The sequence below is a fragment of the Seriola aureovittata genome, chromosome 6 (genome assembly GCF_021018895.1).
Source record: "Seriola aureovittata isolate HTS-2021-v1 ecotype China chromosome 6, ASM2101889v1, whole genome shotgun sequence".
Classification (NCBI taxonomy): domain Eukaryota; kingdom Metazoa; phylum Chordata; class Actinopteri; order Carangiformes; family Carangidae; genus Seriola; species Seriola aureovittata.
Genome location: NC_079369.1, coordinates 18,083,398 through 18,105,239, shown reverse-complemented (window position 1 = coordinate 18,105,239; position 21,842 = coordinate 18,083,398). Strand labels below are relative to the sequence as shown.

General features: G+C 38.2%; 1 protein-coding gene across 1 annotated transcript in view; it reads right to left on the bottom strand.

Annotated features, from left to right (window-relative positions):
- Positions 1–21,842, bottom strand: part of LOC130170532 (E3 ubiquitin-protein ligase rnf213-alpha-like) — a 46,241-nt gene that overhangs the window by 16,442 nt on the left and 7,957 nt on the right. Inside the window, exons 8-37 of the mRNA XM_056377935.1 lie at positions 21,214–21,479; positions 20,792–21,048; positions 19,163–19,369; positions 18,717–18,909; positions 18,563–18,618; positions 18,298–18,457; positions 17,056–17,187; positions 16,831–16,929; positions 16,625–16,747; positions 15,936–16,125; positions 15,677–15,850; positions 14,741–14,893; positions 12,581–13,200; positions 12,025–12,184; positions 11,729–11,946; positions 10,575–10,712; positions 10,015–10,170; positions 8,599–9,847; positions 7,936–8,120; positions 7,635–7,790; positions 3,796–7,380; positions 3,232–3,362; positions 2,926–3,021; positions 2,686–2,807; positions 2,334–2,447; positions 2,197–2,243; positions 995–1,145; positions 732–867; positions 291–473; positions 73–191 (exon numbers count right to left, since the gene is read on the bottom strand). Of these exons, the coding sequence (XP_056233910.1) occupies positions 73–191; positions 291–473; positions 732–867; positions 995–1,145; positions 2,197–2,243; positions 2,334–2,447; positions 2,686–2,807; positions 2,926–3,021; positions 3,232–3,362; positions 3,796–7,380; positions 7,635–7,790; positions 7,936–8,120; positions 8,599–9,847; positions 10,015–10,170; positions 10,575–10,712; positions 11,729–11,946; positions 12,025–12,184; positions 12,581–13,200; positions 14,741–14,893; positions 15,677–15,850; positions 15,936–16,125; positions 16,625–16,747; positions 16,831–16,929; positions 17,056–17,187; positions 18,298–18,457; positions 18,563–18,618; positions 18,717–18,909; positions 19,163–19,369; positions 20,792–21,048; positions 21,214–21,479 (9,576 nt within the window). The remainder of the gene's footprint in view (positions 1–72; positions 192–290; positions 474–731; positions 868–994; positions 1,146–2,196; positions 2,244–2,333; positions 2,448–2,685; positions 2,808–2,925; positions 3,022–3,231; positions 3,363–3,795; positions 7,381–7,634; positions 7,791–7,935; positions 8,121–8,598; positions 9,848–10,014; positions 10,171–10,574; positions 10,713–11,728; positions 11,947–12,024; positions 12,185–12,580; positions 13,201–14,740; positions 14,894–15,676; positions 15,851–15,935; positions 16,126–16,624; positions 16,748–16,830; positions 16,930–17,055; positions 17,188–18,297; positions 18,458–18,562; positions 18,619–18,716; positions 18,910–19,162; positions 19,370–20,791; positions 21,049–21,213; positions 21,480–21,842) is intronic.

Genomic DNA, 21,842 nt, shown 5'->3' with positions numbered 1-21,842 from the left:
TACTTTAAGTATTTCTTAATTATTGTTGAACAGAACAATTTAGATATGTTACTCATAAGGTGTGATAGTTACTTTCATGTCTGGATGTTTGCATCATGAGCCCATCCAGGAAGTCTTTGATCCACCAGCTGAAAGGCATGAGGCAACGCATGGTGTTGCCACCTGTGGTATGGCTTTGTACCAATAATACCCTGGAGATGAAAACAAACCATTCAGAACCAGCAACTGACTATTTGAGCTGAATAGATATATTTTTCACAGATATGATGATACAACCAAGAGATACTCACTTGTTTTCATCCCTCACATAAGGTACATGCAGCATCTCTTTGCTCCCAAATATCTCAAGCCATAAGTTCATGACATCATCCCCATCAAACAGAAGGTCTAAATTGCAATCTCGGTCAATGACTGAGACCAAGTTGGCCAGAAGCGGAGTGACAACTGCTTGGATTTTCCTCCACAGTGTGTGTCTGTGAAATTAACCAGACATTTGCACATGTATTAAAAATGACAGTAGCTAAGATGTAAAGTCATGTCACTTGAAACCAAATCACTGTATGGACAGTGATTAAGATCTAAACAGCTTGTTCAGCTGGAGTTTGCATTTGTTCATTTTCATTTTACACCAAAGCAAAATAGATTTAAATAAGTGATGAATAAATGACAGATAAAGATTTTATGCAAATATAGTGAAAAAACTGCCATGTAGAAGGTAAGGAGAGACCTACAGGAACGTTCCTCCCTCTTGAAGAGCAGTGGCATTAGATGCCTCACTTAGTACCCAGCTTTTTGGACTGGGGATGCTGGCCTCATACTCCTCTAACAACATGCGAAGACGCTTCCTCAAAATGTTTGCAAACACACCTTAAAAACAAAATTCATTGACAATAAGTTTTTTTTTTAGAAAGATGCATTTTTACTGTGCACAGAGTAGACGGACATAACAATGACCTGATATAAAAAGATGACCCCATATGACTGATTTTCTAACCTTGTGTCTGACTTCCATCCAGAAGTGTGAGCAGGTTTTCAATTCTCTTAGTGCTGAGTTCTCCACTGTCTTCTGCATCTCTGAGCATGCTGACTGCACTCTGCACACAGCTCTTCACCAGATCTTCAGTATCAAACAAATCTCCCAAATCCTGAAAAAAAGATATTACATAAAGAAAACTAACAACAGCAACATCTGATGAGGAGAAATGTCAGAGAGGTGAATCCCCTCAGAGGGCGTGAGTAACTGACATGGTCTTCTACCTAGGAGCCAGATTGTCTAATTGTAGCAATGAATGTATGAATTAATGAATGGTGTGTTAATGAGTTAAAGTTCTGAACCAACAAGGTGCTTTTCATCTACCAACTAGTCCCTCTAATTTCTAAATATCTTAGCATACGAGCTAAGTTCTAATTTTGCAGTTTGGGTATCATTTGATTACCGGTATGTTATAATGTAATGTATGCAAATGGTGAAATTATGATGAAGCCACAATTTACATACCAAAGCATCAAACAGTCTCTGCTGTTGATAGATGCTTCATATTTTCATGTCAGTTTGCCTCCTCTTTCTTTCAGAATACAGAATTTATTTAATTATCTAATTAATTTCAGAGTTCAAACTGAGATTCTACTAATGACATTTAAAGCACTTCCTGGTTTGGTACCCTGTTCTACTACTGATGTGACTCTTGTTAAGTATGTTAGCCACCTCCCAAACCTTGAAGTTACCGAGCTGTTTTTAAAAAATGGATGATTTGGATGACCTATTATTTATTTCTTAAGTTATTCTATAAGAGCTCTCCTTACAGCTGCAGCTGGTTGAGTCTTAAAGACTAAAAAAGCTGAGAACTCCAATTCTCAAATCTCAAATCTGAACTGCCATCTAATCATTTCCCATATTAGCATAGTCACAGTATTATCTATGTCATGCACTGGCTCTTGTGTTTGATTTAGACTTAGCTGACCTAGCTCTGATAAACCACTTGTTATGATATATCCCGCATCTCCCGTTAAAAATAATACAGATATAGATAAAAAAAGAAGAAGAATAGACTAAATAATATAAATATTTTGGCAAATGTGAAACTTCCAAAGGTAATTTGTGCTTAAACATACATCAGAGATTAGGAAATCATATATTGGTTATGTGATCCTCTCATTCATCCAGGTTTGGGAATATGAATGGTTAGTTACACTTACAGCAGAGTCATTTTGTGTCACACCAATGTGCTCTTCTGTCTCCATGGCTTGAAAAGACAGAGAATTATAGGAGAATTTATTCAGTTACTTTAAATATATAACATTCTTTAAAAAAAAAAAGGTATTTGATGAATTACCTTCAGGTGGATCTTCAAAAAGGTCACTTATCTGTAGATTCTTCAAGGAATGAACATCAGACACAAACTCTTTTGATCTTCTGAGATCATCAATGTGAACAGACATCCATGGACCTGAAAAAAAAGCCACACTAATGAAACCACAATACGTAGGTTTTTACTGTTGTTTGAATATTTTGCTCTTTTTTTGTTACTCTTAATGTGTAGCACTTTGTACAGCATTTTGTGTTTGAAAAGTGCTATATAAATTATTATCACTGTACTGCATATTGTGACATTGATATTGAGCCGCTGACAAGAGATAGATGTGTGTGTGTGTGTGTGTGTGTGTGTGTATAACAGGTGAACTAACCGCCTTGAAACCCAACATAGGAGGTCCCACCCTCAATGCGAGGAAGTTTGCTGACAAAGTACACAAATATCTTTGTGTTGTCTGTAGTGGTCCACTTGCTCATTTCATTGATGCATGAATATCTGAGAAATCCAAACATTAAAAATATGTAAAAGCAAAAAGTGAAAAACCATGAGCTTTTGTAATGACGTTACAGAAAGATGTGAAGGAAAGTAATTATGTGATCATTGTCAAACTCACTTGGCTGAAGAAAGAATATTCTTTCTGTGTGAATTTTCATCATACTCTGTTTGGATAATGAGCACTTTGTCTTCATGTGTTGAGCCAAGAAATTCCCTAATACCATGACAAAGGCACAACTTACATTTGAATAGACATACAGACAGTGTACGTATATAGAATAATGTGCAATTTTATCAGTTCAGAAATTGTCCTAAAGAGAAACCCAAGAAAACTGAAGCACAGGGGTGTGGGTAAAGGTCATTGTTTAGATTGAAATGAGGAATTCGATAAATATGACATGCTTTTCATACTGTATTGACAAACCTGATTTCCTTGAGAAAAGAGTACTCTGTGTCAAACTGCTGCAGTGATAGCAGCTTGATGTCATCAAGCTTGGTCACACTCTGCAGTTCTTGAGTGTCTCCTGCAGTCAGTAGTCTGGAAAATGTTGTGACCTTCAAAAAAGCAAAAGAATTAAAAATTACGCAGGCAATTTCTTTTTTGCTATTACTAATAGAAAAAGCCACCCATATATACTGTTACATTGTTATGTGTTGTGAGTCTGATTTATAATGAATATCACAAGTTAGGATTTGGCTGTTTAGCTGTTGGCAGTTTATACAGTAATTACTTATTTTATAAACTTTTCCTGTATGTTAATTTTTTCTCATGTACTAATGCAAATTGAAATTTCAACAGGCTTTTATCAACAACAAAAATAACTATTATGTACTATAAAACACAGTACCAGTCGAAAGTTGTTAAACTGAGAACAAAATTAATATAAATGGACCCAAAATTGTTAGGCATATTCCAGTAGCTGTTTCCCAATGTTTTGTAGTGGAGTTTTGCTGTAATATTTGATAGCATAGTAAAAAAAAATAGTACCTCAGTGAAGAAGAAGGAGCTGGGCAGTTTCAAATGCTGTGTGTGATAGACAATGTAGTCTCCCAATGACCTGTGCATCTCCTCTTTAACATACTCTTCTGTTAAATGTTCTGTTTCCTCATCAGGCAGTCTGGATTTGTCCAAACGAACGACAGAGTCTGGGGTAGCACAGTTAAGCAGAGTGTTTTTGGCTTTGTCCAGCATGGTCTGAGCATCTGTTTCAACACTGTGATTCTTGGTTACTTGCAAGACCACAGACGAGCATGTGTCTGAGTGGTAACCGATAAAGACATCACTTGGAACATATTGCTTTTTCGTGGAGCGTTGTCTGCTTAAGGAGACAAAATCATCAACCCATTCCTGTAGTTGTCTGGCAATGTACTCCTGCTCATCACTGAGAACAGTTTTCATGTCAAGGTAGTGCTTCTCCAACCTGTTAATCAGTGGGATTGGAAACTGCTTGTAGACCACTTCTTTCTCTTCAATAACAATGAGCCTGAAGTTTTTGTGAACTCTGCATTTCACTCGATGTGTTCCTAATCCAAGATCAACATACTTTTGACCCCCTAGGGTCACATAGTATTGGTTGAGAGCATCATACAGACTTTCGTACAGATTCTGAAGGTTCAGAAGCACAACTGTCTGTCCAGTCTCCATGCAAACCTTGACACGATTGATGTTCCTACAAATCTGAGTGTACTCCTGATCCTTTGGGAAACTAGACCCAAAGATGATCTCTGGATGGATTTGGTGACAGTGGAATATCTGTTGGAGAATCTGAAGAGCTGCATAGTTTTTTGTGAGGATTAACAGGTAACGATTTTCCTCCACTTGGCAAGCTGAGATGCTTTGATCGACCATATCAATGGTGGTGACTTTGGCGTTTGCACAATCCTCCCTGAGTTCTTCACTAAATATGGCCTTCACATCCACATCATCTTTTCCACTGAAGTTTCTCAGGACTGCTCTGGTGATTTCATCTGCAGTAGGACACTCATTAGAGATTTTGGTAATTGAAAATACCATCTTTATCAGACTGTAGAAATCCCGCAGACCAAAAAAGCCTCTGCCTTCTCCGCATACTCTCATATATGCTTTTGCAAAGGGCTCAAAGAGGCGTCTGATCTTTTCAAGAACCTTTTCTTCAGAGGAGCATATCCCCATAGCACTTTTTATCAGCTCTTGCTGGTTTGGATCTCCACGGGACACAAATATCCCACGATTCATCTTGGCAGGGTCCAATGCCCAGTTGGAAATTCCAATGAACCCTACCCGTTTATGGGGTTGTGGCTCATCATCAACACAGCCCTCTTCCAGTAGTGGGTGCAGTGTTTTCAATGGCATTTTAGGGGAATCCTCAGCCAATCCAATCTCATCAAGAACAACCACTGAGATGTATTCATCCAAGTTTTTGCTTTCTTGAAAGCGGGCACACTGTTTGAATGTGTTGATGATTCCTTCAGGAGTTGAATGAGGGCTGCACTGGAAAGACACCAGATGTATCTGTTTCAGCTTCTTGTAGAGTTCAGAATGTGAGGCAGGGCCCTGCATTGCATCAGCAACTAGGGTTTTGGACAGTGATTTGGAGCTCCCTGGTTTCCCAACAATAAACAAGGGAATTCTTAGCTCAACACAGATCACCATCATGAAGAAATTCTCTTTCAAAGCCTCATTTCTGGCTATTGTCTTACCCATGGGTACCCCATTGAGTAGGAGGTCCTGCATGAGTTGGATTTCCCACTGTATTATCTTTGTGTTGTATTCATGAGGAAGCAACTGGCTGATAGTTTTCCGATATGGACTTTTGTCCTCCAAGCAAGACTGATAGCACACTCCAGTGGCCATCAAGAGTGACCAGATTACTCTGTCACTTGCAGGTAAGAATCGTGTCGTGTTTGTGTTTTTTTTCTTCTGAACTTGCTCTTGATAGAACGCTCTCAATTTCACAGCAAACATGTTGTGATTTTTGTGGAACCATACCAACACTTGCATGCAACGTTCAACATCCCTCAAACTGACAAAGCTACATTCGTCTTTCCTCTCCCTCATGAACTTCTGTGATGATGACATCACCTTAGTTATAGTTGGAATATGACATTCCGCAATCATGTTGGCCTTCGCTTGTCTTTGCACTATTTGTTTGATATACATTTGCTCTGTAGAGTCACTGAGCTGCCCGAAGTCCCAAACAAGAGGAATCATGCTGGGGGGTAACACATGAACACGATACACAAGCTGGCGGAGAGGGATGGACCCAAGCCTGTCTACAGTTTCCTCAGCCCTGACCCGGTAGCCCAATCCTGATGCCTCTAGCCTTTCTATCATCTTGTCTGTATGCTTCCTGTAGGGGTTGCAAGCAGCAATAATCTGCAGTCCTGTTTGAGAACTGAGTTGTTGTCCCTGCACAGAGTTATCACAAATTATCTCCTTGATGCTGCTGATGGCGTCTGTGGTGTTTGCTTCATCAAAGAAGAGAACTGAGTCAAATTCATGGTTCTCTTTATTGGCCATTGCAAGAGTTTCTACTTCCTTCACTTTCTCGTGTATCATTTCTGATGTAGTTCCTCCATGAACCTTGACCAGTTTCATGTTTTCTGCTGGTGCTCCACATCTTCGCAACTCACACATGAACTTTATGAGCCTTGTCTTACCACATCCTGTCTCACCCATTATGATGACAGGGATACCACACTTAAATCGCATATGGATTGCCATCATTTTGAGGATATTATCAGTGGTCAGTTCATATGTTTCATCAGGATCTGTTGGCCACTTGATGCCAAGCACACTACAGAGATGTTCAATCTTGTCAGCTCGAGGAAGCTGATCAAAGTCCCTGTTAAAAGGTACTCTCTGAAGTCTTAAGGCAGTGTACAGCTCTTGAGTCATGATGTTTTTCTTTATCACTTCTTCTGTCAAAGGATTTATGGCATCAACCCCATTCTGGGCATTGAGCTTGAGGTGAAACCCAATGAAAGTCATGGATGTGTGGTCATCATTAAAAAAGATGTATGGATGTGGCTCAGACTCCCACCTTTTTCTGATGAGGAATGGAGCTAAGTCTCTTTCATTAAGCCCACTGATTTCAACTTGTTGCCGCCCTGGGCTCTGGTCAGTGATGCATAGTGATGGGGTTGCAAAGTCTTTGGACATCAAGATCATAAACTCAACCACAAAGTTTCTGAAGCCACGAAGAGTGTCTCCAACAAACTCAAAGTTGCAGAAAACTGAGTTCTCGCAGTCTTGCAATTGAAGATTTAGGAAGCAGACAAAGTTACGTAGCTCCGCCCATGATGGATCTATTATGCCACAGTGGATTAAAAGTATCTGAAGACACTTTCCATGACTCCCTTCAATGCCCTGGTAAGTGAAGTTGTCAAGATTCTGATTGTTGTAAAAACGTGTGAGGTACTGGTATGGTCTCTGGTAAGCTTCACTCCTGAAACACTCATCATCCATGAGGGGGTCTGCACTCTCCATGTCAGCGTTTTCCTCTCTCCTCATTTCCAAAGCCATAACCTCCTTTGGTGGACGACAAAACACCTTAGGGAAAATGTCCGAAAATGCAAAGTTTTCCTTTCGTCCCTAAAAATTGAAAATATACATATTTATGTGTTGTTTATAATAAATCAATCAATCAATCAATCAATCAATCAACTCTATGATCTATTAATCTCACTAAAATGTATACATTTCTCTGCTAGCTACTGCACCTGTATACCATACTTAGCAATAAACATTGTGCTGTCTGCAACTGCTACAATAATATCAATAATAAATTAAACCAATAATATGATTTCATCTGAAGAACAATCAACAAAGAGTAAATCTCAACTTACAGATCTGGGGGCATATCCAGGCGGACAATTCATGGATTCCAGTAACTCAATGATGTACAAGTCTTTGTGGCTGCAACGCCACATCCGTCCATCTGAATCCATCAGGTACCGCAAAACGAAGAGCTTGAATAGGAATTCATTCAAGCCTTTTTGCACCTGTTTATCATAATTTGCATCGTTAGAAAAACTCTTGTTATTGAATAAAGCAAAGTTTTGACAATCTTAAGGATTCTCTGAGAACAACTTTGTTGGAACTTTTCATAGGAACTTTCATGATTATAGTTATATAAACTTATCTTACCGAGGATGTGACATCAAAGTGAAACACTTTGATATCTTTTTGTTTAGGTGTGTCATACAACGATTGGAGAACCTTGTGGTCATCAACCTCATGATCAGTTAGCCGGATGCACTTCTTAAATGCGGTTTCTGGTTCAACACTTCCTTCCAGCTTTTCATACAATCTTTGCACATACAAAGACTTACCTGAAAATGGTGAAATTAAAATATATCATTTGGCTGACTTTTTTGCACTTTGTTTTCTAAAATGAATAATGTATGACTGATTTCAGTCAAAGCAACATATATAGCCTACATTTAAGGTTATTTTCAAAACCACTGAAAACAAACAAAAAAATAAAAATCACAAATTGTGGTGTATGTCTCAATGATATGGTAAACATAATCCAAAACTGAGAATGCTTGTACTTTTTTTTTCTGTCTGCAATCCTATGCAGTCATGGAAATGCATATGGATTGAAAAGACTGTCATGTTACTTATTGTTCAATAAGAAGGTGATTTTCCTCAAATTTAAATTTTTCATACTGTATCAGGCATAACCACAGAAACTGGCATTATTTCTTTAGTTGGTTTTGTTCATGATCTGCATAACTCCTTATATTACACTGGCACAGATATTAAATTAGTGATATGAGAAGAACAAAAAGAAAAACTACTGCTCACCTACTCCAGCACGTTGGGAGGCCACAATGCCAACAGAATGGCCACCTTTGAACAGGGCATTCTTGTGATCTGATGTTACAGAGTAATGCCTCGACAAGTACTTCTGGATTGTTTCCAATGGCTCTTGTGGCACAAAGTCTCTTTTGAACTGACTAAATGCAGTGGGGATGTAGGTGTGTTCTCTGTCAGAGCTGCACAAGATCACTAGCCTGTACTCATGTTTAAACAGAGAACGCAGTTTCTGAAAACACTTCTCCACTGCACAGCTCACGTCATAGGTTAGTTGGTCTGCCCAAAGCATTGTGTAAATCTTCTGGCCACTGTCACCTGGTGTGACACATCTCCTCAGGAAAAGCTCTACTTGCTCATGTGACGTTGCAGGGGTGCACAACAGAACCTCATCATAACTTGGCAGTGGCTCATAGTCACTGGTCATGTACAAGCAGATACTTGAAGTCAGGACCTCATCGTAAGGGCAGACTATGAGATTAGGTTGCTTTGAGAAGAAACCTTTTGGGAGCTTTCTTCTGATTGAATTGTCTTTTGTCTCTGAGAGCACTGGTTCTTCCCATTCATTTTCAGTTTGGTTTTCTGTGACAGTCATCATTTGTAGTAGTCCCCCTAAACTCCTCATGTCCAAAAGGTCATGGAAAAATATTCCCTCATTCTTCATGTAGGCATTCCACAACTCCTCCAGTTCTTTCAAACCAACAGTCCGGTCTGCTGGTTCAGCTGAAGACATATTGCTGTCATCCTGGTGAAAAAAGAGGCTTTGAAAGTGAATACCTTCATCAATCCTTTTGCCAGACTCAAACTGGTTGCAAAATCTTCCCCACGTGGTCCAGACATCTGATGTTGTGCAGTTTGGTTTGATAAAAGAGAGCATCATCAAAGCATTATCCTCTATTTCTGCATTTAGATTTGTCTGTGTCACAACACTACACAGGTAGAATAGTTGTTCTGCTGTGAAGTAGTTTAAGTAGTAGTGATCAGATCGCTGTTTGTCCATGAAGTTTCGCCAGTCATCAAGGAACAACTCCATCTTCTTCGACAGTGCTGTAAGTTGTTCAACTAGACTTCCACATACTTGGATGCGATGTAGGGTTTTGCAAAAGTTGATTTCCATAATAATACACGGATCACACTGGGTTTTGCAATAAATCTTGGCTTCCCAACACCTGAAGAGTGGGTTCCCTGCAGCATAAAGGTCTACAAATGCTTTGGCAAGCCTTTGGACATTGTCGAACACCTGAATATGAAAAAAATAAAATGAGATTACAGGCATCAAAAAATTAATGCATTTTTTATTTTAAACATTCCATTTTACACTTTATCCAGCTTGCAGGAATGCAGATTTAAACTATAAAAATCTTATAACACAATTCAAAAAATATAAATACTGTCAATATACAACACCTCAGTGAATTGTTCCACTTCACTTTGATTTTGTTCCCCTTTTCCAGACATGAGCATAAGCTTATTTTGCAACTCTTTCAGGTCCTCATAGGTGCATGTCATGTTCTTCTCAGGTCCGCCCTGAATTTGCAGCATCAGGGAAGTCTCCAAAGCAAGCTATAAAGGGAAAAATGCATATTTTATCGAACACATTACAGTGTTAATGCGAGGTTCTTAGACCTTACAACTATCATCACATAAGAATAGCCAATTTGATTTTGTTAATTTACATATGCATTGTTAATACTTTAAAAAATGTTTATTTCTTAGTTTCTTCTTTAACACTGATATAAAATTGCGATGAAAGATAAGAGTAACCATTACAAAAATACAATATTTTGTACCAAACAAAGCAACGCCCATTTGCTAGTTACTACCATGGGAAAGTTTATAAAATGAAAAACACTTTTTTTAAAGTGCAGTTTAGGTGATTGACAAGCCCTTTAATAGACTATCAGGTTTATTTTTTTAAGTAGTCCTGTAATTCTTTAAAATCTAAACATTAATTTCATGCAGTGTACCCTTTTTTGGTTTTGGGCCTTTATGGTGTATATTCCTCTCTCATTGATGGATTTAGCCAGAGACAGAGATGAAAATTCAACAGATCCATGGCTTTCTTTAACGGTCTTTAACCAATCCAGATGACGTGCTGTATCCCGCTGAAATCAGACACCAGACAAAAAAAGATCAGCATGTAATTCCAGCTGTAATTGAACCAAATAATCAGTACAGGGCTGATTGCTTGGCCTGCGTCAATCCAGTTTACAGCTGTCTTGAGAATATCATCCAAACAATTTCTTAAAAATGACCTGAAGCATAATGAATGCACAGACAATGTACAGATCCTCTCTGGGGCTGTTAGGGAAAACAAGATCTATGTGTAAATGTGTAGGCTCTAGGTTTAGAAATTTGTACGTGTGGTTTATTAACTGTGCTCTGGGATTCATAGCCTGTGCCCTCAGACCAATGCACTCAAACAACTTGGTTTGCAAATGCAAAGCACAGTAAATAAAGTGTTACACAATGAAAGGGGTGAATCGTCCAATGCGCAACTGAATATAGCATAAAATGTACCCTTAAATTTTGCAAGCAAACAACAGTAAATACAGTGTTATACATGTCCCATCCCCAGGTTGATGCTCTTGTCAGTGTTGGAGCCTCTATGTGAGATGTGTTGGTTGGGTGATTGTGTGTTTTTAAAACTTGTGCAGCACACTCTCAGTGGAAGGTATAGCTGCAGATTTCTGGTTTAACAGCGCTGTGATGGGCAGGTGTCAGGTCTGTTTATAGTGTTTGTGTTCTCTGAAAGATGTCACAGCACGGAAAAAGGGGTGGAAATTATTGTGTTCACCTCTGTGAATGCCTGTTGTAACTTTGAAGATTGCTCAAATTTAAGGAGGAGGAGACACTGCACCACACTTTAACCATATTATTCACTTAATCTTAATCTCACTTAATTTCATTGGGATTTTGGAGAGCTACTCCCTGTTTCAACCTTGACATATTAAACTTTACGTAGCTGTGTATGTGCTGAGTTTTAAATAAAATACCTGGTGAATTATTTTTCACTTTAAAATAATTTGGTTTAGACAATATGATAACCTTCTTGATTGGATGTGGTTCAGTTGTAGTAACAATATCAGTTTATGTGGAAACAAAAAGGGTGGAATCTCACCAGCTTCCATGGTATATTTTTGTCATTTTCAAGTGCCTTCCACAGTTTCGTGGCCGCTGCCTTGAAGTCCTCAAAGTCAGAGTCCTGCTTCAGTCCATACAGTATGGACGAGTAACCAAGGACGGCATCATGAAAACAGGCCACTCGATCCACATCCAGGTCATTTTCTCCAGCAGAGATGGATGCCAGATCGACAAAAACTTTGAGCTCATTGATATCTGCAATCACAGATTTCCTTTAGCTGATATGAATTTTTGTGTTTTACTATTGGTAACAAAGAATGGCATCTACTGTACCTTCAAGTGCTTCTTTAACCCACAGCACAAAGTTTCGTCGCAGACTGAGCTCCTGAAGACATTTCCTGCGATTATCTGTGATGTCCTTCAGAATATTTTTGGCCTTTATGAAGGTATCATCTATGCAATCCAGGCTGTTTTTCTTGAAGTCAGCTTGATTCTGAAAATGCATATGTACAAAATGAAATAACTGAGTAAATTATTCATAATTCCACTTAAGATGGTGGTTTAAAAACCTAATTGTCAAAACAGTTTATAGCTACAGAAAGTTAATTTTCCTCAAAACTAAATCTATCTAGGACTGAGGATATCATAATTATTTCAATTTCCCAGTATTTCAGTATTTCAAGACCAAACTATTCTTCAACTAGAAAAGTGTACAGTGGAACAGCTAATTACTTTTTGACAGCAACATACTCTAATATGTCCATAATCATGTGCATGTAGAAAATACATTATCCCCTATGAATGAAGCCCTTGTCTATAGGCCTGTTAATGTCTTACAAGTAAAGACAGATGTTTCTTTAAAAGACGCTTATTAACATTGGAAATGTACCATTTGCAGCAGTTTCTCCAGTACTGTGAAGTCTCCTTCTGGACATAGTGTGTTCCTGATATCCATGATGATTTTGGCAGATTCCATTGCCAGATGAAGATCATGGTAGTGTTGAATCTGGGAAATCCTTCGCCTGATCCATTTTCTGTTATCAGTTGGATTTATTCTGCACATGATTTCTAGATCTTTCTGCAATTCTGCATTGTTTCCTTCATAGATCTCAACCATGCTGTCTATTTCCTCCAGCAACACTTCCCCACTCTTCAGACCACGATAAAGCCCTTCATACTTGCTGTAGCAGCTCTGGAAAATGTTGTGGTAGACATGGTCAAGAGTATAGATTTCTTCATTTCCATCAAGATGTTCAGTGTCATCTGTATCAGATTGGTCTCTTGACAGCTCTTCTACTTGGGTCCTCCAGCACATTTTGAAGATTAAGCTATCTTTAATGGCATGTAGTTCTGAAGCCATTTGACGGGTCACATCACAAAGGTCAAAATAAGTGACCTTCCCAGTTGTAGAAGAGGTCTGTTCATCAAGAGTGTAAACCTTCATGAATTCATTCAGATTCATCATCTCGATGTTCTGATTAAGTTTTTTGTCCAAACCCTCGAAGTCCACTGTGGATTAAAAGGATATTATTAATAATGTATGTTCATATACATGTTCTTCTACTATCCTTTTAGTCCTAATGCTACAATATAAGAATATAAGATCTTCAAAGTACCACCTCACAGATCCCCTTTCAATGTAAAAGAATAACAACTTGATAGTAATGCCAGATTAACTGAACTCCTCACCTTGTTGCACAGAATTGGGGTAAGCAGCCCCAGCAGAGTAATCATACTGACTTTCGGCATCCTTATGATTATATTTGAATTTGAACTTTATTTTATTTGATACGGACAATGCAGTTTAACATAGTTCCAATACAGAGTATGAAACTGATGTACTGACTATATTAATATTACTGATTTACAATTGCCATACACCGTGTTCCTAGATACTCCGTTACTGTCTTGTCCTGGATATATCTGGAAAAAGGCTCTGGGGCTGGGCTGTTGATACATTCAAAGACTAATTTGAGAAAACAAAAGTGAGTGAAGCTCTCAAAGCTAAGTAGGTTGTATCTTTTCAGGATGTGACAGTGATGCCACCGGACAGACTTTCTGTCCATCATATGTCACAGGATTAAAAAAAACAGGAGCTGTCAAGCGAGGGGAGTCTATTGGGATCTCTGGTCAGTGTTTCTACACCCCCACTGAAAAAACACCTTGGCAATTTTCTGATAACCTCAAAGAGCAAGCATTGACAAACCTGTATGTTGCAGTACAGCTGGCAAAGAGTTAAGTGCTGTGACAACACAGATGTGCATTGGGTATCTACATAAGAGGCAATCATCAGTCAATTGTCTGTAACTGTATTCTTAATCCAAGAGAACATAATAAGGGAACTAACCAAACAAACCAGTTATTTCATGGCTAATATTGCTGCGGATGTTGGACACACCATAACTGTAAAAACAATGGGAGGTGGTATCTTTTGACTTGACTCGCTACACCAGAGGACGTTAAAGGTTCCATGAATTGGTTTTCATTGCCAAACTGCAAATTTCAGATCTTTCCTAGTCCCCTAGTTCAGCCCCTCCCCTGCCCTATTGGAATTGCAGAAGATGCTATTCGTCACCATGCAGCTGGCACTCAGGTAAACAGCTGGCAATGTTCATTCTCTGCCTGTTTAAGCTATGGACGTCCCTAGATCCTTTACTTTTTGCTGCATCAGTGAAAGACATCGCCAAAAATGATCAAAGAAACGCTACATTTTTTGTACAAATTAGTACATGGTTTTGGCATTAGCATACAACTGTTCTTGGTCTTGATTATCACTTTCCCTAAATAACTGCTAAAATGTTTTATTCCAAGTGAGATTTGAAATATTCCCTTTCACACACATTTTTATCATCTGAATCAGGAGTCAGTGACTGTTTAGTGTGTGTGGTACATATAGTACAATAATAATGTAATAATCACAATAATACAATAATTCTAGAAATAATGATGATAAACTACACCATAGCGTAGCATCTTGATCCAAAGACAAAGTTTCTTAAAAACACCTGCATGCTTACATAATTTTAAGCTGTGTGCCAGCACTGCCTACCTTTGACATGTTGGGGAAGCTCCTGGCAGATTTGTAGAAGATCCTTGGCCAGTTCCTTCTCACTGTGGACAGCTTCTGCTTCGTCCTTTCTTGATCTCAGTAATCTTTTTAGGTTCATGTCATCTTTACAGCGACCGTCATCACAGTGACCATCTAGTGGAATATGAACAGATGAAGAACTGTGGAGCTCAACAAAGATTAACACCCACAGGAGTGTCCCCATAACAGGTTCATATGCACACATCATCACAGTGAATATGAGGACAGGTAGTGGCATGCTCCACCCGAGAGTCTAGATGATATATTTCAAGATAAATCTGAGGGATTGTGGGGTAGAATAAGAAATGGTTCAAATTTGCTACATAAATTTGCATTAACTTTTAAAACATTTGTCTGATCTTTGCTTTTTGTGCAGTATTGAATAATTTGAACTCTTTGGGCCTCAAACACTTATTTAAATGAAGCCATTTAAGAAGTTTAGAGGGGAAATCTCTCTTGGGTGGAACTAAAATGTGACAAGGGGCCACAACAACACAGGTTTTTTTGTAACAGGTTACAAGTCAAACAGGTTGATGACCACAACTTCAAAAGATTATTTCACACGATCAAAGAAAACACATCTAAACTCAACTTTTGTTTACGATGATCTGAATATATCCACAACAGAGACTTCTGCTGCCCAGGCAATTTATTGGTGGTTAATGTGAATTTTTTTGTGATGATGAAAACACTAAAGTAGTTGTTAATCTCAACAGCAATGTCTTTTTAGAATTTCTATGCTTTAAGCATCACAAATTCAATTTGTCCATCGTATTTTGACTGCAGCTGTACACATACACAAGAGTAAGAAGTACAAAAAGACATAAAAAGAAGACAAGAGTCAAAGGAAGAGGAAGCAGACAAGAGAGGACAGCAGAAATAGATATTTGCAGTCACCTATCTTCAACAGGTCAATAAATTCACGTTCTTTGTGAAGGATTTGGTTTAAGGTTTTCATTTGGATTTCTCCACTGAGGAACTTCTCTGCCACGAATTTGAATGCTGAACTCGCCAAAGTCATCCTGATTTGTGCTTCATCTGACAATTTGTCAATGATTCTTCCTTTTGCACCTGAAAAACAAGCATGCAAACATAAATTATTGTGTTATGTACTGTACAAATAAAGATGAATAAAACACACACACAAACGATTTACCTGTCATTTGGAAGACAGTTTTAGCCATGGGCCAGTTTAGAAGGTACTCTAATATCAAGTCCTCCCCTTCAACGTAAACTCCATTGGCATCTGTGGGCCATGTCTTCAGCACAACAACAGACATCAGCTTCCCAAACTTTGTGATATCATGTTTCTCCAGCAGAGCTGAAACAGCTTTACCAGTTTTATCCTGATAAAGAAAAAACATCATGCATATCAGTTAGGCACCCATATATATATATATATATATATATATATATATATATATATATATATATATTAAAGCAGTAATTAAGCAGTAATTAAGTCAGTACATCCCTCTTTTCGAGATATTGAGCTCTTACCCAAAGCACTTGTATGACAAATATTGGATGTTCATATTTTCTTTCAATTTTTTTTCTTTTTAAGAAAACATTCACTGACTTAATTACTGCTTTAATTGCAAGAGTACTATGTGCAAAGATGTTTGGTAAGACCATGTTTTTCTTCCTCTGCAAGGTTTCGTGTCTTTGGGAGTCCTTCATTACAGGTACTCATAATTAAAGCATTGTATGGTTTAACCTCTTCACTGCTTCACAGGGGGAGTTAATATTGTTTATGCATAAACACAATCAGGCAAATCTTCTGCACTTGTACATGATGTTATGAAGCATTTTCAACTTCTTATTCGCTACTTCTCGCAATCATACCTGGCAAAGACGCTCAACCGCCTCCACTGCACATTTCTCCAGTGTCCTGCTCAACAATGGACTTGTTTTTCTCAGTTCTTCCATCTTGTTAGAGTATATTCCAATTTGATCCTTTGGTCGCTCCTATCACACAAGCACATATCTTCAGCTTTGTTTCTCTAGTGCACATGGAAAGGATGTAAACACAAACACGACTCCAGTGTTACCTGTTTTAGTTTTCCTTCAAAATCTTCCATGAATGTTTTTCTCCAGAATGACGTGTGCTCCTCATGGCTGAAGGATAGCGAGAGTAACTTGTCCCATACCTAGAAAGAGAAACATGGATTTTAATACTGCATACAACATCAAATGGCAATCACACTGGGGAACAACAATTGCAATGTGACACCATAACAGAGAAATGTGTACATTTGCCATTCATTTCTGCTTACCTCAATTTCACCAGGTACGGTAAACGTCTGATCCCATTCATTAAGCAGCTTGTATCTGAAGGTGTTTTTCCGCCATTCCCTCATTGTTTGTAATGTCTCCCCAACCGACTCTTCGTGAACTCTCAGTCTTGACTGGAATAGCAGTTATGAGTTACTATGAATAACTTCTTTTTCATAATAATAATAATAATAATAATAAAAATAATAATGAAAATTGACTTTAACACAGTCCATTTTTGATCTGAATTACACTGATTGCATTTAGGTATAACTCTTAGCTAGTCTATTATCAGCTTTGCTGTATAACTTGTTTTAATTTAATCAAAAATAAGTGGTGGCCTCTAAGGACAAGGCACCTACAAGAGTGGAAGCACAGTCATTAAGAGAATCAATGTTTTCCAAATTCAGAAATGCAACAAATACCAAAAAGGAATACAAACAGGGAAAACACAAGCAGCAAGACTTGCTACACCAGAGGTGCTCCAGGACACTGTTGGGGGAAAAAAAAATGTAATATCTACTTCAAGCCCATCACGCCCCAACTACACTGCCTCCATTAAGTTTTGTTTACATATGCTTATTTTTATTGAAATGTAAGCACAGTGATCAGTGGGTCATCTCAGGATCTGGACTCTGAGCAGCTGAGATGACTGCCGGTCTCACCCGCCAGACGGGTCCTTACATCTCCAAATACGTTGGAGCAAGATTCCAAACAGGTATTACTTGGATAACCTGGCCACATAATTGAAATCTAAATGATTACTTTCTTGCATGAAAAAATATCAAAATTTAATAAACGGTTAGGTTAAATTACGCATATGCCTGATGGACAAGTAAAAGCATGTGTAATGTTACTGATTGTCTAAATCGAATCTATCACTCCCCCTAGCAGAGTGTTTCTGGGTCAGCAATTCTTGTTGCATGTGTTTCCCCTATTTATATTGTGTTTTGGTATTTGCTGCATTTCTGGATTTGAAGTGGGTACCCCTTATTGTTTGTGCTGTCACTTTTGTATGTGCTTTGAGCCACTGCAAGTAAGACTTCTACACATAAAAACCCCCAAAAAACAATTAAATCACTCACAATATTTATCAATCAAAATTAGCTGCATTATCTATTTCCTCTATACAAGACAAAATAAAATAACAAAACTGTAAACTGCTCCAAGGATTTCAAGTCTGAACTATGACTTGGTATGGAAACATAAAAGTGTGGCCTGTCCAACAGACTGGTGAGGCTCACCTGGGAAACAGTGTGGTCATATGACTTGGCAATCAGACAGACCAGATCAAGGAAGTGAAGGGGAACATCATAGTGGGCTAGATCCTTTGTGTGAGAGCAGACAGAGCCAAGAAGCCTTACTGCAGTTTTCAGGCAGCACTCTCCATATTGGTCATCAAAACTATGAGAAGAAAATATATGCATTATTGTCCTGTACACATAAAGATTACCATAGATATGACTGCACATGCCGCATTAAAATGACATATGCAGGATTTGTTTTTACCTTTTACTGCGATGGCTTTCTCTGTTGATGAGATGTAATGCCAGTTCTTTCAAAGCCTTTAATCCATAGAACAGAGGAAATGTCATTTGTAGACATAGTTCAACATTGATGAGGCCATTTAAGAAAGTGGTAGCTTTTAATTAAGGATACATACTTTGTAGTTTGAGTGAGTTATTCCAGATTTGACAATGAACTGCATGAAATGAAGAAGGTCTAGGAGCTCCACTTGCACACTGGATATGAAGCTCGTTAGATTATCCACACTCAGCAGAGACATCCAAGAGCGCACAAGACGACGATCAATGTCCGCCAGGTATGCATGGACTTTCATGATCCCGATCAGAGTCCTAATTGAAAGTCAGAGTTGATTATGGTGACCAGGTGCCTTTGACTAAATTTCAACATGATTCCATCAAAAAAAAAATCACAGGTCTTTTTCTTGACCCACGAGCACTGACTTCCTCAGCCTGCCGTTTACTGTTATTTTGGGCCACTGACCTGCACGTCTTTTTTTAAGAGATTCTAGTAAATTTTCCTCAGTTATTTCAAAGGGTTCCATACTTGTGCTCAAGTCTTTGCAGGAGAAAAACACTTACATACCTTGCACTACTGTCCCTGTATGGATGTGTTCCTTTGCTCCCCTTCAAGCCAGTCCAGGAGTCAAACTGTGGATTCAAGACCGGTGGAACTGGCTCAAATGGTTTGCTTTCTCCTCTCAGTAGGTGAATCAGAGGGATGACCAACACCCACTTCTCAATGTTGTGATGTCTAGCATGGTTGCAAAGCATCTCAACAGCATCTGCAAGACTGTGCGGGTAAAGAAGTCAGTATTTATTGTATTTAGGATGGAAGTGCTTTTTACAGAAGTTAAAACTATTCAATATTTGGACATTTCACAATGTTGTTTTTTTTTATTAATTATATTGTATATTAAGTACTTAACTTTTGTTTCTACTCTGTACAATGTTGTTGGAGGACATGGACGACTGTACTCAGATTTACACCTTAAGGGTTCTACTAAACGCAACAAAATGTTTTGCATGCTCCCAGCAAAACCATTGCTGTTTTGGTGAATGAAGTATCTTTCCACTGTTTTCACATTGTTTTTTAAATGTTCTACATTTACACTGAACTGCCATAACAACAGAACAACTTCCTACTCTTTTAATTTAATGACACTGTTGCTGGCAAGGCATGGATTACCACCTACATCAACAAGGCCAATGACATACTTTGCATGGTTTTCAGGGTAAAGCTCATTTCTGTTACCTCCCACTGTCATTGATCTCTTTATTTTGAGTTTCAAAATATCTGAAGTGTTGTCATTGACTTACATTTAATATTTGGGTCAGACAAATGCAGAAATGTATTTCTAAAATGATTTGTTGAGTGATTTATGGTAAAAGTGAAGGAAGTACAGATATGACCTTGGCAGTAGTTTTGTTTTCATGACAAAACAAAGCCTCTTGTACTGACATCCTCAATTATCATCAGAAGATCAATCTTATTATGTTTGGATGTCAAAATAGGAAATCTTACTCCCATGGCCTATATCCTGTCTTTAGTAGGTTAACAGCTGACTTTTAAACACAGCTAGCTGGTAGAAATACATCAGCTGTGTTTACATAAGCCAGCATTGTGAACAGCTCTATTTTCTGACATCACATGCCAAGATTCCCATTTTCAAACATATCCACTTTAGAGATCAGCAAGCTCCAGTAATAATGGACAGAAACACGAGTGATTATGAGTTACAGTTAAGTCAAATTAAATTGAACCAAACGGCTGGTACCATGTTTGGGCATAGGTCTGTGTAATAGCCTTGTCCTTTTACATTTCTTTTTATAGAATATAGTTACGTTTTGCTTTTCTCTCTATCCCTTTCTTGTTTGTCATTTCTCAAAAGTAGTGCTCTGTTACTACTCTATTTAATGAATACATTTTAAAATGACCCATGTCTAACTTTTAATCGTGAATGAGTTTAAATGACAGGGTCCTCTGACTGATACTATTTCCAGGCCAAGTAATAGTTGACTGAACTTTTAACTTTATATTGATCTAACTATGAGGAGCTCAGGCTGATAGTCACTATTTTATTAAAACTTAAATCTAAGGGAGCTGTAACATTTAGCTTTTCATCATTTTTCCTGTTTTTATTATTATTTAATTATAAATTATAATCTTTATTATCATTAGGTTGATTTTAATTTTAAGCCACACAGTAGTTACCTCTTTTTATCAGGTAACGGCTTCACAAAGTCTTCCCAAAAAGAGATGAAATGGTGCTGTGGCTTTCTAGGAAGACAAAGAAGATTGCATAGACTAGATAGCTGATCTGTCATGCTCTCCGTCAGATACTTGTTGTAGACGAGCAAACCAACAACTCCAGCATGCAGAGGTGGTAAGAGAGATTCAGTTCTTCCTTTGCAACTGCTTGGCTCCGGATTGATGTTTTCCTCCAGGAAACACTTAAGCAGAGTTTTCACCTGTAAAAGGTAAATTAAGAAGGTAATGACTTACAACAAATTCTTCCATTCAAACCACAGTGTTTGGTAAAAGACAGTATTTATTTATTCAGTTTGTCTGGTTTTAGAGGACCATTCTGGGTGTGCACATATACGGTTGGAGAATAAAAAACAATTGATATTTACCTGTTCTTTACCATATGGCAATCCCCACAGTCTTTTCATGCCATCTTGAAGTAAAGGTTGGCTGTATGCATAACAGAACTGGCGTAACAGGATAAAGAAGTTTTCCACATTTTGTTCATTCCAGGTTGTTAGAAGATCAAAGATTATTTTTAGCATTTCCTTGCCAGCTTCTTCTCTCCCTTTCAGTACGGTTCCTTTGGCAGAATGCCAAAAACGCAAACTGCTCATCTTGGGATGGATCATATCATCATATTGGTGCCACTCGTCTGAAAAGTGCAACAGCACACGTTTGTCAGGGGTGCATGAATTGCTATATCTATTTCTATTGGCCCATTCATACAGTGAATGGTTTTAATGTCTCTACACAACAGCAGGTTTAAGCCAAAGCAAACTGTAATTAATAAGGGTGCATTCATACTGTTCATGTTCTAAACATTTCATTTTAATACTCTCCTTAATTTCCCTTGTTGGGGCATGTAAGGTCAACATTAGGTTTGCCGAAGTAACTGGTGTTACACGGTGTTCAGGTACACATAACTTGCCCACCATCCCCACGGTCTTGTCATAATATTGTCTGGTGTAATCTGTGATACCAATTTTGTTTATTCCTCAGTGGGAATCCCTAATCA